The following is a 17,647-nucleotide window of genomic DNA, read 5'->3' on the forward strand; positions in this document are numbered from 1 at the left end:
GGTGCAAACTGGTGTAGATCTGCCAGAGAACCTGAATTTGAGCGTGTGCCTAAAATTTCCATGTTAAGATGCAGAAAACACTGCCTTGTATGGAGGGGCATTGCAGATGGTCTCAGTCCTCAAGATCTTGTAAATTCTGGCTGAATAAATATCTTCTTGCTTTCTTCTCACCCAGCCCATGAGGAAATCTGCACAACCAATGATGGTGTCATGTACCGTGTTGGGGACCAGTGGGATAAGCAGCATGACATGGGCCACATGATGAGATGCACTTGTGTGGGCAATGGCCGTGGAGAATGGACCTGCATTGCCTATTCACAGCTCAGAGGTACTGATTTTCATGTTGATATCACCCCTTCAGTGTAAGTGGGAGGTGGGAGAAATTGGTATCCTTTTGTCATTGTGGGCTTGAGCCCACACTCGAGAACTGCAGCTTACTCTTTGGGGTGGGAAGGGGATTAGAGGAGCTGTGAAGTTCTTGTCTTGTATATGTGCTGGAAATGTGCATTCCAGCCTTGCAGAAGCAAACCTTGATTATCTTCATCACAGCATCCCTCCCTCTTTTTGTCTACATTTAGGAATTGGCATCACTGTGTCTTTACAGAGAGCTCAGTATAGGCACCTCCTCACATCAAGAACAGACAAAACTCCAGACTAGGCTGAAGTTTGAAAGCAGAGCTGCTCTGTTTTATTGTTCTGCAGTGAAATTTTGAAATCCTCTGTGCTGGATTAGCCTTTTGCTGGCTAATCTATATGAAAAGCTGGCAGGAAAGCATGGAGATTACTCTTATTTATTTATTCATTTGTTAAGTGATCCAAGTGGAGAAGTACTTAAGCAATACCAAAAAAAGAAGACTTAAAAGCACAGACATTTGATCATCCTACAGCTAGCTCACGGCATTGGCTTCATGTCTGGAAAAGGCAGGGGGGTTGCTGTCAAGAGGCCAAGAAAGGACTCTTTAACACCACTGCTGAAATGGGATATAATTTATAGGGAAAGGCTCACTCAAGGGCTTTGGAAGGGTTTTTTTTTTTTAAATGTGTTCCCTTCAGAACAGTGTGAAAGGCACTGCTCAAAGTTCTGGTCTGCGAAGTCCTGTTTCCACTTACACAGCTAGTTCTCTGCAGTTCCATTCTGGAGCTGACGTGGTCTTTCTTGATGATGAGAGGGTAGAGGTACTTTGCTTTTCCAAAAGGCAAAGGTTATCTGAGTAGAGCTGTTTAAACACAGCAACCAGACTTTGGTGCCTGCAGGAGAGTCTGAATGTTCCTTGGTTTACCCTGATGCTGTGCCCATGGTGTGGGAAAATAGGGGGAATGAAATCATGGGAATCATGGACTCACTTCCCCAAGGACAGCTGGTCCAGGATTGACTCTGGACCTGAACTTGGGTCTCTTGGGTCCCACTTAACAAAACAACTTGCTTCTGGGCTTGTTTTCATGTTTGTTTTGTCTTTATGCTCCTTGCTGTGATTAGACTGGCTTTAGGAATTCTGGGCCAGATCCCAGATGGACATTGAACCTAACAGAGTGATACCATTGTGCTAAAGCATGGGGTCTGGTTACTGTGTTATTAGGGATGAGTAGACTGGTAGGCACCAGCAGCATCTTGTGTGTGAGAGATCTGCCTGTGCCTTCAGATTGCTACAGAGGATGGCAGAAATACCCAGAATAACATCATGAGGATGGCTGTCCTTTTTTATTTTATCTTTATAAATTTGGAGCAGTCCTTTTCTCCTTGTATGGTTGCAGTGATTTGAGGCTGAGGAGTTTCAGCTGAGATGTTCCTCAGAGGAGATGGTTGGAGAGTCAGTGTGGTGGTATGGATTTCTGTTCATACGTGGTATCTGAAGGAACAGCAAGGCAGTTCTGTACCTGCATTGTGTCCTACAGATCTCTTTTCTGCAAGTGTTGCTTATTTGTACAGTGCTGATAGATGAACTCAGGACCAGGGGTGAGGGTCACAGATTGCAGGAGGGTTCCTTTCTGGCTTGGATGGAGCTGGTCATGATTAGTCTGTCTGATCAAGCAGAGGGAATGGTGTTCCAGGCAGAAGGGTTGTCTTAATGCCTAGACCTATTGCTGATAAGCTCTGCTCTCTCCCCAGACCAGTGCATTGTGGATGGCATCACCTATGACGTGAACCAGACCTTCCACAAGCGCCACGACGAGGGGCACATGCTGAACTGCACCTGCTTCGGCCAGGGCCGGGGCAGATGGAAGTGTGATCCTGTTGGTGAGTCACCACTGTCCTTTCTTGCCAAACACCCTTTGTGGCTCTGTACAAGCTGGCTGTGGTGTGGAGAAACTGGTGTGGGAGTTTGGGCACAGTCTTTGTCTACCTTCTGTCTTGAATTGTACAAAAGCAAAAGGTAGTACTGCAATTGCTGGAGGGTAAGTGAAAGGGTATTTGTTAATCTAAGGACATATGCTTGGGCTATTACACCTGCCACAGAAGAGACATGGCTGTGGCATGCATATGTTGTAAAATCTAACAGGTTATGGTAGCAGGGCAGTTAGCCCCAGGCTGTGGTGATTTGGCTGGATTCTGGTGCCTGAGCTGTCAGCTTAGCAGAGCTCTCAGCCTGAACACTGATTAAAACATGCAGCTGGGCACTGAGGCAAGGATCAGTTTTCTTGCCTTTCTCTATCCTAAAATCTTGTGGACTTTTCCCCCTGAACTGAGGAAGGAGCACCAGCATATATTAACTTACCTCGGACTGAATTGATTTTTTGGCTGCGCTTTGTTCTAGCAAAGAGAGAAAACTCAGGATGAGAACACGAGTTAATAGTGCTCTGGAGGTTAGCTAAAACCATAATGGTTCTCTGCAGGAATGAGATTTCATGTCTTCTGCCTCCCCCCCTTCCCTAGCAAACCTTGATAGGAAGATAAGACCTGGCTGTTTGGTTTGCAGTTACTAAGTACAAGAGAGCTCCAAACCATTGCCAAGAAAATGTATTAGAAATTACTAGTTGGGAAGCTCTGCTTTATCTACAGTAGTATCTGCATATGTTTACTCAAGGAACACAGATTGTAAAGCTCCTGAAAATTATTAGTTTGAAGGAAGGCGTGGAGGAATGATTTCAGCAATCTCTATAGGTGCAATTAAAGTTTTAATTTTCTTGGCTCTCTCTAAACAAAGCTCTTATTTATTCAAGGAAGCATAATGCTAGTTCTCACTAGAAATTTCCATTGATCCAGGCATACATGCAATTGTCAGAGTAGAAAATGTACTGAAGTGGTGTACTGTGCAGTATTTACACTAGTTAAGCTGACTTCAGGATCTGATCTGAATCCCCTTGATTTATACAGTGGTAAATTTGAGAAGATTCTGCTGAAAATAGAAACATTCTGGGGACTATTAAACCATAAATGAATTCTGCTGAAGGCAGGAGGACTGTTTGCCTTTTGATCTCCTTGAGAGCAGCATGGTTTATCTTTGGATGAGACATGAACTCAGTTGGCCAGGGCAGAACTGATCTCCAGAGTGGATGCAATTCTTTCTAGAAGGAACACCCCACTGCAATGCATCACAGCTGAATTAGCCCCCTAATATCCAACTTAATACATGCAGTGCTATATTAAGAATCTTGATTTAAGATTGAAGTTCTGTTGCCACTGTGTGTGTTTATATACCTATATTTGCAAATAAACATTGGTGTTGCATCTCTTTGTGCAAAAGTCTTTAGGGTCTTACTCTTCTGTGTAGATATTTCCCTGTGGTGTCAGTAACATGCAGTGGTGAGCTGTCTCTCTTGTGCCTTCAGACCAGTGCCAGGACTCAGAAACCCGCACCTTCTACCAAATTGGAGACTCCTGGGAGAAGTATGTCCATGGGGTCAGATACCAGTGCTATTGCTATGGTCGTGGGATTGGAGAATGGCACTGCCAGCCTCTGCAGACCTACCCAGGTAAGAAACCCAACAGAAAATGAGCTCATCTGCTGATTAAGAGCTGAGGAAAGACAGCTTTCCAGCCCTCACCTGTTCAGGTTGCTGTACCTAATGCCTTTTGGTTTCCTTTTAAAACAGAGCAGATAATCCCTGTCCCTTGGCAGACACAAGCAGGTATCAGGGGGTTGTAAAGTGAGGCCCAAGCTGTTTGCAGCTATTCCTGAGGTCAGGCTTAGTTCAGAGAATGACTCTCTGTGCATACAACAATTTGGGTTTACATTGCCTTTTGGTATTTAGTGATATCACACGTATGATCTTCAGCTCACATTGCCTGAAACTCACGTGTGTAGTTCTTCCTTTTCCACTCACTACAGAAACAAAATCCATCATGGAGTGAAATGTTTTTCCTGATCAGTGCCCCAAAGAAATTAAATATTTGAGGTCTTGTTTGTCCAGGCAGTTCCAGGAACTCTTCATAGCGATGGGCAATGACTGTTTGTTGGTTGTTCAGCTTCAGTTCCCTGAGCAGAGCATAAGGGGAACCTCTCTACTTTCCTGTTGGAGGTTGCAACTGCCACTGTCTTAAACGGAATAAGATGAAGTATTAAGGCTTGCTGAGTTTCATTTACTCCTGTTGGACTGCTTAAACAAACATCTCCCTGAGCTATGTGAAATATGCATGCCTCCAGCCTGGAGACCAGAGCTTTGGGCTGCTTTAGACACAAGAGTGACTAAAAATGTGTAAATAAACCAGATCTAATGTTTCTGAATGTAGGTTTGGGGTTAGGCGAGCTTTGAAATTTTCTGCCTGTGGGCACAGGTTTGTTTTTCTAGAAACCCTGTTAAATGGGGAACGGGTATATATGTTACTTGGTTGTCCAAATAAATTATTATTAGAAATGTTGGGAATGGGGTGAAGGTGCAGCTGTTTAATGGCTAAAACACTTTCCTGCAGATTCCAGGGATCTCTTTGCTGGGATTTTCTGAGAACTTATATCAGGGCAGTGCTGCTGAGTGTTCAGTGAAATCTCCCCAGCAGGGCTGGGAGGGACTGAAAGGAGAACCATGGGATCATAAAACCTGTCCTTCTCTATTGGGAGCTTGTTGGAGGAATTAGGCCTGAGCCTGACCTAGCTGAATGCAATGAGTAGCCTTAAGCATTAGAGTGTTGCAGAACTTGTATTTTCATCAGTTCATGGGTTTGTTTTGCCTCAGGACTTCCACCAACCCTTCTGGTGGGGTTTATGTGCAGAAAAAGAGTCTCATTATCTGTGGAGTCTTCCACAGAGTCATGATAATTCAATGCTTCAAGTGAACTGATAAAGAAATTTAGTGAAATAGTAGAAGATTAGTGTCTCTTTTCAGGGTGTATTCAGTGTGAGATCAAAAACTTCCCCTCAGTCATGCTGCTTGATGAGACCTGGATTTGGCAGATGGTTTTTATCAGCTTCCCTGCTGCCATTGCAGAAGACATTATGATGAAAAGGGTTTGTTGCTGAGAAATTTCCCCCATTTCTTTGAACAGCAAGACTTTGCAGACTTTTTTTCTGTACTAGACCTCTCCCATTTTCCATTTCATTGATAGCTTACAAGGAATGGACCCAAGCAATGCACATTAACTCCCTCACAGATTTTATTCTTCTTCATTGGTTTTGTAGGTAGCAATGAAGCATTAAGACAATAAAACTGATTTGCCATAGTATAGAAATACTATGTGAGCTATGCAGCTTTCTTTCTTTTTGAAAAGAAAGAACACACATCCCCAAAATTGGCAATTCTTTTTTTTTCAGGCTCAACTGGACCTGTCCAGGTGATCATCACAGAGAGTACAAACCAGCCCAACTCCCATCCCATCCAGTGGAATGCTCCTGAACGATCTCACATCACCCAGTACATCTTGCGCTGGAGACCGGTGGGTGCCACATTTGTCATCATTTGTTCATCAGGGGTACTGTTTCTGGCTTTTTCTGGTGTCTGAAAGAAGTGACTGACATAATTTCAGCACACTGGAGTTGCTTATTCTGTGTTTTTGTCCTGTTGAGGTCAAGAGCTACTCTTGAGCATGAAGGAGAGAGCCAGTGCTGTATAAACACTTAATGTTTTCTTGCCCAAACTTCACTGGTTGCTGAGTTCCTGAAGTATTTTATTAAACAAAGCACTAGTACAGCAAGCAGACAAGTTTATGTCCTTCCTTACCTTAGGAATGTAAATCCTTGTGCAAGCTTCTTCATCCAAAGAAGTGCTGTTTTAGTAATGTGAATATCCAGAGACTACTGGGATACATTCTGTTAATGAGGAGGTAAAAATGAGTAGGATATGAAGTCATAAACAACTTAGTGTAGGATTAAATAAACAGTCACTCCCATCTTCAAAATATAAACCAAAACTGGTTAACCACTACTTGTTGGCTGATTCCTCTGTGAGAAATGATTTGGTTGAAACAACACAGATGAGATGTGTTCCAGCTCCCCTGAGCACAGCTTCACAAAAGACCACGTAATGATTAAGACCATTAATACCTCAATGCTGCCTGTTATGAAGAGAACAATAAAGGCCCTGATCCAAAGCCATTCAAGGCACTCAAGTCTTTTTACTGACTTCAGTGTATCTTGGATGAAGGCCTGAATGAAATGGGACTTTAAAGCACTGGAGTACAAACCTCAGAGGATGGAGCATTATTTTAAAGCTTCCCATGGAGTTCAAACACAGGGTAGAAGGGAAGAACTTTTCTGTATATTGTTTTCAGATGATAGTTTAGACTGTTATTATGAACAGCCTTCAAATGTATATTTTCCAGCCACTATTTCATGCCTTACTGTGCTTTTGATGAAGGAATGAGTTGAATTTACAAGTAATGCTCCTTTTAAAGGGTAAAGTTCATAGCTAGGTTGCTTTTAGTTTACCCCTGTAAAACCTAATAACTCAAAACCATTTCTTCTCATCTCCTTTGGCTTGATTCTGTCTGTGCATTAAAGCCATTCAAGTCATACCTGTGTTTGAATATTACAGTGAGTAGCAGCACTGTGGCTTAGATCACTGGATTACCCTGCTTGCAGCCTAGGGAGTGTTTCACTATCTGAGTGTCCTTTTCCTTGCAGAAAAACTCAGGAAGGCAGTGGAAGGAAGCCACCATCCCTGGCCACCGGAACTCCTACACCATCTCTGGCCTGAGGCCTGGAGTGATCTATGAGGGACAGCTCATCAGTGTCCAGCAGTATGGCCACAAAGAAGTCACCCGCTTCGATTTCACCACAACCAGCACCACAGCAGTGACAAGTGAGCTGAGAGGGGCACATCCAGGGAACCCTCACCTCCTTCACCCACCTCCCTGCTTTGTGCATCCCAGTGAACACAGAAGCAGTGGTGCTTAATGCAGCCTCTCTTTCTCTTGTAGGCAACACTGTTTCAGGAGAGACAACTCTTCTTCCTCCCGTGGTTGCTACTTCAGAGTCTGTCACTGAAATCACATCCAACAGCTTTGTTGTCTCCTGGGTTTCTGCTTCTGACACCGTTTCTGGATTCCGTGTTGAGTACGAGCTGAGCGAGGAGGGTGATGAGCCACAGTACCTTGGTGAGACAACACTGGAGTGTGCCAGACCAAAGCATTGCTCACAGTGCATCATTTCTTTGTGGCAGTCAGTAGAGCTGGTGAGGATAGTGAGCATCTCCCTGTCTTTCAATAGGATTCAATTAGGATTTGACAGTGGGAGGACCAGCTCAGATTAAAAACTCACTTAGTTAATTGTCTTTTCTCCATTAATAGCTGTAAGAGAACAAGGCAAGTAAATAGCAATATCCTCTCAGAGTACTGTCCCAGAATTCTGCAGAGGAGAACTGCCTCAGCCAGCAGTAGTGGAAGAGTAATAACTCTGGGTAGATATAATTATTCTTTTCATCTCCATGAGTTTGCTCCATTTTTTTCCTTTTTACAATCATGTAAAATTACTGGCTTCCACAGCACCCTGAATGAGCAGCAGATGAGAAGAAAACCAAATCTGATATTTTGAACCTGCTTCCTGGCTAATTTCCTTTGGCATACCTTTGTCCTTCTATCAGAATGGACAGAGAGGAGTCTTTCCCAAATGCCCTCTCTTGGCTGCTTGTTATCTCATGGATATCTCATGTTTCAGTCTGCTGTCAGTTCTTTTGTTTGGATAAGATCTTCCTCATCTTTGATAATATGACCATTTAGCTGAGCTGGGAAGCTGGTTAAAGGCACTGGACTCAGACACAGGAATTGAAACTGTTTTTCCAACATTTACTGTAGAGCCCATGGCACCACTGCATGTAATTTCATTTTAACTTCTTTTTTCTAATTTCCTGTCTTAACAGTGGTAATAGAATATCTCACCTCAAATATTTGAGGTTATAATAGCTACTGGGACATGAGTGTGGTAGAAGAACATGACAAAAAGAGCAGTAATCTCCTGACCTAATAATTCTCCCTGGACTGTTGCTCCCCTGACCTCACAGGCTTGGACACTGAGCAGAAGTGGCTTTTGTGGGGTCTGAAAGAACTGTCACCACCTTCCTTTCTGCCCAGACAGCTGAGCTGTGCTGTGGAATAGCTCCTGAGCTCATCTGTCCATAGACAGAGTTTTACATGCAATTAAAAGGCAATTCCCAGTTTCCCCTAAGATGCTTGGCTTCATTCTGGCCATCAAGGAGCTGCTTCTTGGGGAATTTCCTGCATCTGGCACGTAGGTGGACGTCTGGGAGAAGGGAGAGAAGTTCACCAGCCTTATAATGTCATTCTTCTTCACTCATGAGTCAGTGTTTCCACATAACCTACTCATGTGAAAGTTTTTCCATATATTTCTGTGCTGAAAGTTCAACAGTCAGGGTATGAAATGAGCATTCAGCTGAGATGGCTGCAGTGTGCAGGGGTCTACTGCCCTGCAACGTCCCACATCAAGCCTTGCTGCCCTTGATTGCTGGTCCCAGCTCTCCACACAACTCTTCCTGAACCAAAGACAGTGCAGAGAAACTGCTGTTTTATTGCAGGAAGACTGTGCTCCAGCCCAGATTAGAACAGACTTCACAATTATTTAATTTGGAAGCAAGGAGAGGAGCCAGTCCAAACATCAGCCCATAACAGAAAGCAAGAAGCTGGAATTGCTAAAACATATTTTTCTCTCCTGCCTTCCTCAGATCTTCCAAGTACAGCCACTTCTGTCAACATCCCTGACTTGCTTCCTGGTCGCAAGTATATTGTTAATGTCTATCAGATTTCTGAAGAAGGAGAGCAGAATCTGATCCTGTCTACTTCACAGACTACAGGTATGTGTGGGTGGCTGTTGCTGCACTTTGAAAGCTGTTGTTTCTGTTTGCTCAAGAATTTTTTTGTAACCACTTATCCTCACACTTGCTGTCCTGCTCTGTTTATTCTCTTAAACAGCTCCTGATGCCCCACCCGACCACACAGTGGAAAGTGTGGATGACACATCCATTGTCATCAGCTGGAGCAGACCACAGGCTCCAATCACAGGTTTGTCCAATTGGAGTGCACTTATTCTGCATTATTGGTAGAACCTGAAATGTAGGTGAAAAAGAAGATGAAATATAACTGAGATGAAGGTAGTGCAAAATTCTGCCTGGTCGGTGGAAAGCACGGGGGCAGTTTACATTTCCTTGGCTTCAGTGGCTGTACCAAACTATGCAGTAGGCTGGATGCAAAACAATTCCTTCTGGATTTATGTTAAATAAAAACAAACCTCCAGACCTTGTATTTGTGTCTGTCATTCAGACCATCCCATAGTGAGCATGAGAACAGTACAGGATAAATCCACGTGTCAGACCTCAGAGATACTCTAACCCAGGTCAGATTGTGCTTTGGAAGATGTTGTGAGTGTGTGGTCTGTAGATGGGACGTGAGCACAGGCAGGCCACAGGTCCTGCTGAAGTTCAGCACTATTTTTATCAAAGCTCAGTAGAGAGATGAGTTCAGCCCTCATTTCTAGCATTCTTTGTGCTTACTGTTTGTGCTGAGGATGACATATTTCTCTTGCTTCAGGCTACAGGATTGTCTACGTACCCTCTGTGGAAGGCAGCAGCACAGAGCTCAACCTGCCTGACACTGCCACCTCTGTGACACTCAGTGACCTGATGCCAGGGGTTCAGTACAACATCAGCATCTATGCTGTGGAAGAAAACCAGGAGAGCACTCCTGTCTTCATCCAGCAGGAAACCACTGGGGTCCCACGCACAGGTGATGCTCATCTTCTGGGTTTCAGTCATTGAGATGTCTTCAATGAACTCTGTTATGGTTTTGAATTTTAAGTTTCACAGGTATTGAAGTTCTGTAGTAAAATCATGCTCATTGACACAGTCAACACACTGCTGTGCATGAAAAGGGTTGCATTTCCTAGGGATTGGACTGCAGGCAGGTCTTGCATTGTCTGCAGAAGAGGATCAATTTCCCAAGTTCTCTTAGGGGGATTCTCCTAAGAAATTCTCTGAAGTTCCTGGTGCATCATTTTGCCCCAGCACTTGGCTCACAGATGTTCAGGTTTATGTACTCAGACACTATAACACATGTTCAAATTGTTCACCTGACTTGTCCTCTCCCTTCTATTCCTACCCATGACTTTCCTTCGCAGTCAGTGGGGATGGGAGATTGCTCAGCATTGACTGATGTGCCAAAATGACACAATAGGATCTAAACTTGAGGCAGTCAGCATTTAAAAAAACTTCTGGTTTCAGGGTTCTTGAAGTATCCAGTTGGACTGAATAACCAAACCAAAAGAAGGGCTAGTGAAAGAATTGGGATTTGATGTGGTAAGCAGTGGAATTTCATGGTCCTGCAAGTTGCAAGCACGTGTTTGCAAATGGGAATTTGCCAGGAATGAATTCAGCTCAATGATTTTATGGTTTGGCTTCTGCATCTTCTAAAAATGTGCACTGGTTAACCTTAGGGCAGTATCAGTCCTAGTCTCAAGAAATTTAATTTAAGCACAGGAATTCAAGAGTGCAGTACTGTGGCCCAGCACTGAGGGAACTGCATTTTGTATTTGACTGTAGTAAGGCCAGATCAGCCCCTGTACTTGTTAATTATAATAAGGTGGATTTCAAGTTAATCACAGATATTCAGAACATGCTGTGGGTTTTGAAAACCCTCTCTTTTAATTTTAGAAGGAGGTTACTGTTTCCAACCCCTGGAGTACATTTTTTTCCCCTCAGGCTTTGGTTCTGCATACACTTGAAGTTCTGTAGCATATTACATCTGGTCTTTCAGTTCTCTTTCTGTCACAGCAAGATACCTCCTGAAGACATAGTATACTTTAAAGTAGATAGTGATGTTTGGAATTTTAGTCTGCTTGAATATTGTCTGGGAATGTGTGCAGGCATGTTTACAGTGAGGTTACCCTGACTTTTCAGTTTGGTAAATATTCTTTGGCTAGCTGTTATTCAAGCGAAATTCACTTTTTTTTTCCTTCCATGAAAACCTATACCTTTTCCTGCTGAGGACTCCCTCTGACAGCTGTTGCACCCCTGTGCTTTCAGATGAAGTGCCTTCCCCCAGAGACCTGCAGTTTGTGGAGGTGTCTGACATCAAGATCACCATCATGTGGACCCCACCCCAGAGCCAGGTGTCCGGCTATCGGGTGGAGGTGATCCCTGTCAACCGCCCTGGCCAGCACGGCCAGAGACTGCCCATCACCAGGAGCTCTTTTGCTGAAGTCATTGACCTGATCCCAGGAACAACCTATCTCTTCAAGATCTTTGCTGTAAACCAGGGCAGGGAGAGCAAACCTTTGACTGGAGAGCAAACCACCAGTAAGTGTCTTTCCTCCCTGCTTTTTTCAGCCTTTTTAAGTGCTTATTTCTCTGTTGCTTGGAGAAGTGTATAAACAGAGCACTTGAAGTGCAGCAGTTCTAGCCCAGGAGGTATCCCATCAGTAGGATGACAGGGCTGGGAATTCATTCATTCTAACAATGATCTCTTCAGCAGATTTATCCTCCTCCAGGGCTTTCCAATGGGAGTTTAAGTCTCATGGTGCTTTAAAACAATTTTGTATGGCTGGAATTCAACTTTTTTTATTACTGACTGAGAATTGATGGACCCTGCAGTTCTTTTTACAGCACAGATCACAGCTTGTGATTTTTATAATTCTTTTTTTTTTTTTTTGCTGGTGCCTTAGGGCAGATTTCAGTATGACTTAGAAGCCTTGCAGAGATTCATCTGAAAATCCCCATCTCCCTTCTGACAGCTCCATACCTATCTGGCTCCCCTGGCAGCAGGAGCAGTTGTGCCTGCACATGCAAGAAAGGATCATGCAGGATCCCTCAGAACCTGATTGCTAATGACCTAGTGGCAGTGCAGCACCTCACCAGTGTGAGGGAAAATGCATTGTCAGGCATAATTTTTTGCTCTGCAGCAGTGCAGAGAAGAGAAAGGAGCAGTGGCTGGGCATAATGTAGGTTTTCAGATGGAAGAGTAGGAGTTTTATCTGGGTTTGGGTGGTTATCTCCATTTTTGATGCAAGAGGAATGGATCAGACAGAACATGGGGCACGGTTTGTTTGATCAGATCCTGTTTATTGGGCAATAGAAGGGTGAGTTGGGTGTTTGTGGTGTTCTTTGGCTGGCTCACTTCATCCAAAGAGAGAAAATTTAGCTATGTGCATCTGCTGCTCTTTGATACTTTTCAGTAAATAAGAACAACTTCTGAGAAGCCAGCCTGGCTCTTCGTAATATGAGAAGGAAGGAAAGGAAATGGGATAATCTGTGAATATAGCCATGCTGTTTGAGAAATATCCTTCCTTCCATCCATAAAGTTATGAGCAATGAATAGTGCCTGTCCCTTGACTGTGCAGGGAGAATGGGATCCTTATGTCCATCCTTTGCCATAGGTGTCTAATTTGAGCACAGCACAGATGGGGGGAGCACCCTCCCTCCTCTTTCAAGTGAGGCTTTCAAAAGCGAGGATGCAACTTTGGGATCTGAACTCTCTTGGAAGCATTTAGAACAAGAAGGGCTCAGTTCCCAGCTAGATCTGTAATTTTTTGTGGTTGTTTTGAGGAGCCTGAGCTAGGTGTAGGGTTCCTCTGAAACTCCACACAGAGGTGTACACTGGAGTATAGACATTTAATTCAGACAGCACCATGCTAGTCACAAATGTCTGGAATCGTTTTCCATAGGCTGTGATCATCTGCTTAACTGCTTTGCCTAAACCACATTGCAGAAACTATTCACATAAATTGCATCCTGTAATCGAAAGTCCTGGGAAACAGAAATCATTCAGGGTTCCCAAGGAAAACCCTGCAGCAGAAGTCTCTTCCCACGGTGTAAATGTGATTCTCTTTTTGGCCTTCCGTTAAAAAACAGTCTACAAATAAACTCAGAGTGTGTGTGTGTGTGTGTGTGTGGCTTTTTAATCTTCCCCTTTGTCCTCTAGTATGGGGAGAGGAAGTGATAAAAGCCTAATAGAGATGGCAAATTAAACTGTGCAGAAAGGAACTGGCTTTAGGCGACACATTTAAGGAAGATGCCATCTTTTTCGGATGAGACTTAGCCCAGATCTAAGTACCAGCAAGGGATAAAGTTGACTTTCAGCCTGTGGTTTGGAGATGGGTTTTAAGCAGGGTCACACTCATCCTTTTTTCTTTTTTCGAGTTCTCCCCATTTTTTTCCATTGGTGGAAGAAGGAAAACCTCACTTCCTTTTCCTCCCTCCTCAAAAATGGAGAAAACAAAAAGGACAAAAGCATTTTCCCACTGAATCACTGGGAGAGTGATGAAAACGTTAATTTTTTTTCACCAAGATATTACTTCTCCAGGAGGAGGAAAAAGCATTTGCCAGCAAAAAAGAGCACTGATGAAACTTCACTGCTCTTAATTTCAACATATGGTTAGAACCTAGAAAAGGTGGGGAGAATTGTGAACACTGAGCTCCTTGCTGCAGCCAGTGCTACCCTGCCTGCTGTGGGGGCAAATTCCCCTCCAGAGCTTCACCTTGCCTCAGCCAAAGGCGGTGACATCTCCACCAGTCACTGTGGCCCCAGTGAGGGAGCTGTGCTGCCTCAGCCTCTTGTTTATGTAGTTATCTGGGTTATCAGCTTCAGCAGCTTCCCAGGGGCACTGATAAAAAGGGGAGCAGGCCTGTTAAGAGCTGTTCCCTGAGTCCCAGGGGAGATGTGAGCATGCTTGGAATTGTTGTAGGGTCGGTTCCATGGTGTGAATATTTTTCAGTAGATCTAGGAACTGTTTTTCTGCAGAAAGTTGCTGACTATTACTTATTTTGACATTCAAATGACAAAGTGGGGGTGGTTTATTTTGGGAAGGGATTTTGAGAGGACTGGGCAAGGATTTAAAAGAATAAATCTTTTTCATGGAAAAGGGCTAAAATTAGGTTTCCGTGCTTACACTGACAAGTCTAAACTGAGCTGGTTTTTAAAAAATGCTCAGCACTCATGAGAAACTGTTGAAATTCCTAAGTGTGTTGGGGTCATCTGTCTTGTCTCAACCTTTAGGCTGCCTTCCCCATGGGATGCAGAGATGGCAGTGACCCAAAACAGTGCAGACCAGAGTACTCAGGTCTGTCTCAGTGTATTAATGGATGGCTCTGAGGCATGGATGTAGAAGTGAAATAACTTTCCAGCTCTCTCGTGGTCTGTTTAGGTTTGAAAGACAGGTGTCTACTAAGAAAGGCAAGAGCCTCTTTTTGAAATGGAGAATGTAAACCCCTCCTTCCAAATTATTATAATTTTGAATTTAAGGGATTTGCAGGCAAATATATGGGAATAGGAATAACAGTTTTCTACAAGGAAAAGTTAAAATAGAAATACAGTATTACAAAAAACAAACCTAAAATACTGACAGAGTCAGAATACAACCTGACATCCTGTCAGTGAAGGTGTTGGCAGCAATCTCATTCAATGGTGGCTGCATCCTCCTGCAGTGGCAGATGTGGTTCAGCTGGAGCAGTGCTCCTGGAGAAGGGTGAAGTTTTCCTCCAAAGATCCAGTGATGATATACAAGGGTGTGGCTTTCCTCTGGAATCCAGTGGAAAAAGACTGCTGTGGTGTTCCAAATCTGTTTTTATCTAGGTAGGAAATGCTTGGCTCCTCCCCTGACTGGAGCATCTCCCAGTGGGATGATGTAATTTTATCAGTCCCACAGTGGCACTGAATGGGCCAGCAGCAGATGATATCTTCCTGGAGGGAGGATGGGCTGTGGAAAAGATAAAGATGATTGCCCCACCTGGTTTATAACACCGGGCCCATTAGCAGAGAATATCTCTCCCACAGACCAGGATCACTGCTTCACCTGGTTTCAGCAGATGGTGATAGAATACAGCTGGGAAGCTGATAGGGGTGTTGTGCTTTGCCTCCTCAGAGCTGGATGCCCCCACCAACCTGCGGTTCCTCAACACCACGGAGCACTCGGTGCTGGTGCTGTGGACGCGGCCCCGCGCCGTGATCACGGGCTACAGGCTGACAGCAGGGCCCACCCGGGGGGGCCAGCCCCGCACCTACAACGTGGGGCCCTCTGCCACCAAGTACCTGCTGAGGAACCTGCAGCCTGGCACTGAGTACACCGTCTACCTCGTGGCTGTCAAAGGCGACCTGCAGAGCAACAGAGAGACCGGCGTCTTCACCACTTGTGAGTGAGACACGTCACGGATTCCCCTCCCTTATACCCTGGCCCTTCTTCTGAACTTGTGCTGCAAGTGCCTATTGTGAGTTGATTCACCCAGCAGCCTTTTGAAGTAGCGATTCAACAGCTTGGGAAACGCTCCTTTTGTTGTTCTTTCTGAACCTTGTTGGCAGGAAAAAGAGTTATTTGCATCAAAAAGCTCTTAGTAAAATACATTTCAGCTTTCCTGATGATTAAAAACAAGAGGGAAAACTTCCTACTGGTACCTCACTTTTTGCTTAACTGGATGTCAGAAATTGAATTTTACTTGATCTTCCTAATTGTTTGGTTTTGGCATGACAAATCAAGGAGAGCGTATAAGTCCTTAAAATGGGCAAGGAGTAATTAGTCTGGTACTTACATAAAGCTGAAAGCAGTCATTTCTCAAGCCCAGACATACCATCCAAGGCAGCTTAACTGCAGTTGCCCAAACTGACACAAATACTGTATTCCATATTTTTTTGTTATTTTGTGTCTGTATTTGTGATGTTGGTTTGGAAGAAATATTAAGCAAATTTTGGAAAAAAAGGGAGTTCTGTAACAACCCCCACATAGTTTTAAAAAGAACAAATAGACTCAGTGTTTAAATAATGATGGTACTATCATATAAACTAGCAAAACTCAAAGCCACACAAGCCCAGAACCACATCCTCTTTTCAAAAGAGAATGTGGTTTCTTTTAGAACAATGTGAAACTAAAATAAGGGCTCAAACTTTTAATCAGAGTAACATTGTTGACATTGGCAAGGTGCTTTTTGCTGACAGTCTTGTCTATAAATACTCCTCAATTAGAATATGATTTGGTATCTTGGATTTAATGTTGCCTTCAAATTCTGGCTTGTCTGAATGAAACCAGTTTGAGACTATAGATTGATTAACCAAGCCTCTTCATTAATAACATTACTAACAAGGCCATTTCAGATTAAACTCAGTGCTTTAGGCTGATTCTGGCATGCACAAAGGCTTTGGCTTCTGTGTGATGCTTCTGACAGATATCAGTGAGACCACAGATGCCTCAGCCTGATGTTGGCTCCTTTCTGCTGACTTCACAAGATGTTGGTGAGGGATGACATGGGCCTTGCTGGGACATCTGGATGACAGGGGTGTGGTGTTTTGCTGATTAGAAAGCATATGGTGCATGAATCGAAGAAAAAGCTGAGTTTTAAGGAACACTTTAGATATCATGCAAAAAAACAAGATTCCCCATATTCTTGGGACTGGATGGATAGAGGATCATGCATCCACTTGAGTATTTTTGTTATTGTTAGGAGCAAAATCTCTGGCTATGATGAGGCCACTTGCATACTGTCTCTCAAGCCCAGAAGCAGACAAAAATCATCTGTCAGATCCTTCCCAAACCACTGGATTTTCAGAAGTTCAGCACTCATTCCATGCCTCTGGCTATTTGTGCTGCTGTAGGTCAGGTTTTCAAACTTTTTGGAGCCATCACAGCAGGTAGACTTCAACTCTGGTCAATTCACTCCACAGATCAGCCTGCTGGCTCTGTTCCTCCTTTTAACACAGAAGTGACTGAGACCTCTATTGTCATCACCTGGACACCTGCCCCAAGGATTGGTTTCAAGGTAGGAGGAACTAATCCCCTGTTGGTTTTTCATCTTGCTTCACTGTGGAGGGGAGGTCAGATTAAAGTCATTTCCTATGGCCTGTGGTGAAGATGGCAGCACAAGGGGGAGAAGTGCAAAGGGCCTGTTGCTTACATGGAGCTGGTTTGGGTGACAGAGGTCAATGCATTCATGGGGTTTCAGGTCAAGTGGGACATCTAGACCACCAGTTACAGGACTAACAGCTGGAGTTCAGCACAAGGCTGAACAAGTGCTGCTGTTGGGTGCTCAGTCAGGCTGTGAGAGGCTGTGGCTGAAAGGCAAAGCTCTCTGCCCTGCAGCTGGGAGTGCGCCCAAGCCAGGGCGGAGAGGCTCCTCGGGAGGTGATCTCGGACTCCGGCAGCATCGTCATCTCCGGGCTCACCCCCGGTGTGGAGTACACCTACAGCCTCACAGTGCTCATGGACGGCCAGGAGAGAGAGACCCCCATCATCAGGAGAGTCACTACACGTATGGCACTGCTTTTCCACCATCATTCCTCCTTCCTCTCCCCACT

General features: G+C 44.2%; 1 protein-coding gene across 5 annotated transcripts in view; it reads left to right on the forward strand.

Annotated features, from left to right (window-relative positions):
* Positions 1-17,647, forward strand: part of FN1 (fibronectin 1) — a 53,040-nt gene that overhangs the window by 11,585 nt on the left and 23,808 nt on the right. For all 5 annotated transcript variants that reach the window (XM_079311104.1, XM_079311106.1, XM_079311103.1 and 2 more), the window contains exons 10-22: positions 176-328; positions 2,108-2,236; positions 3,769-3,912; positions 5,685-5,806; positions 6,993-7,170; positions 7,289-7,465; positions 9,046-9,174; positions 9,293-9,382; positions 9,908-10,102; positions 11,398-11,670; positions 15,231-15,497; positions 17,018-17,112; positions 17,433-17,601. In XM_079311104.1, the coding sequence (XP_079167230.1) occupies positions 176-328; positions 2,108-2,236; positions 3,769-3,912; positions 5,685-5,806; positions 6,993-7,170; positions 7,289-7,465; positions 9,046-9,174; positions 9,293-9,382; positions 9,908-10,102; positions 11,398-11,670; positions 15,231-15,497; positions 17,018-17,112; positions 17,433-17,601 (2,121 nt within the window). The remainder of the gene's footprint in view (positions 1-175; positions 329-2,107; positions 2,237-3,768; positions 3,913-5,684; positions 5,807-6,992; positions 7,171-7,288; positions 7,466-9,045; positions 9,175-9,292; positions 9,383-9,907; positions 10,103-11,397; positions 11,671-15,230; positions 15,498-17,017; positions 17,113-17,432; positions 17,602-17,647) is intronic.

The sequence above is a fragment of the Erithacus rubecula genome (genome assembly GCF_903797595.1).
Source record: "Erithacus rubecula genome assembly, chromosome: 8".
NCBI lineage: Eukaryota > Metazoa > Chordata > Aves > Passeriformes > Muscicapidae > Erithacus > Erithacus rubecula.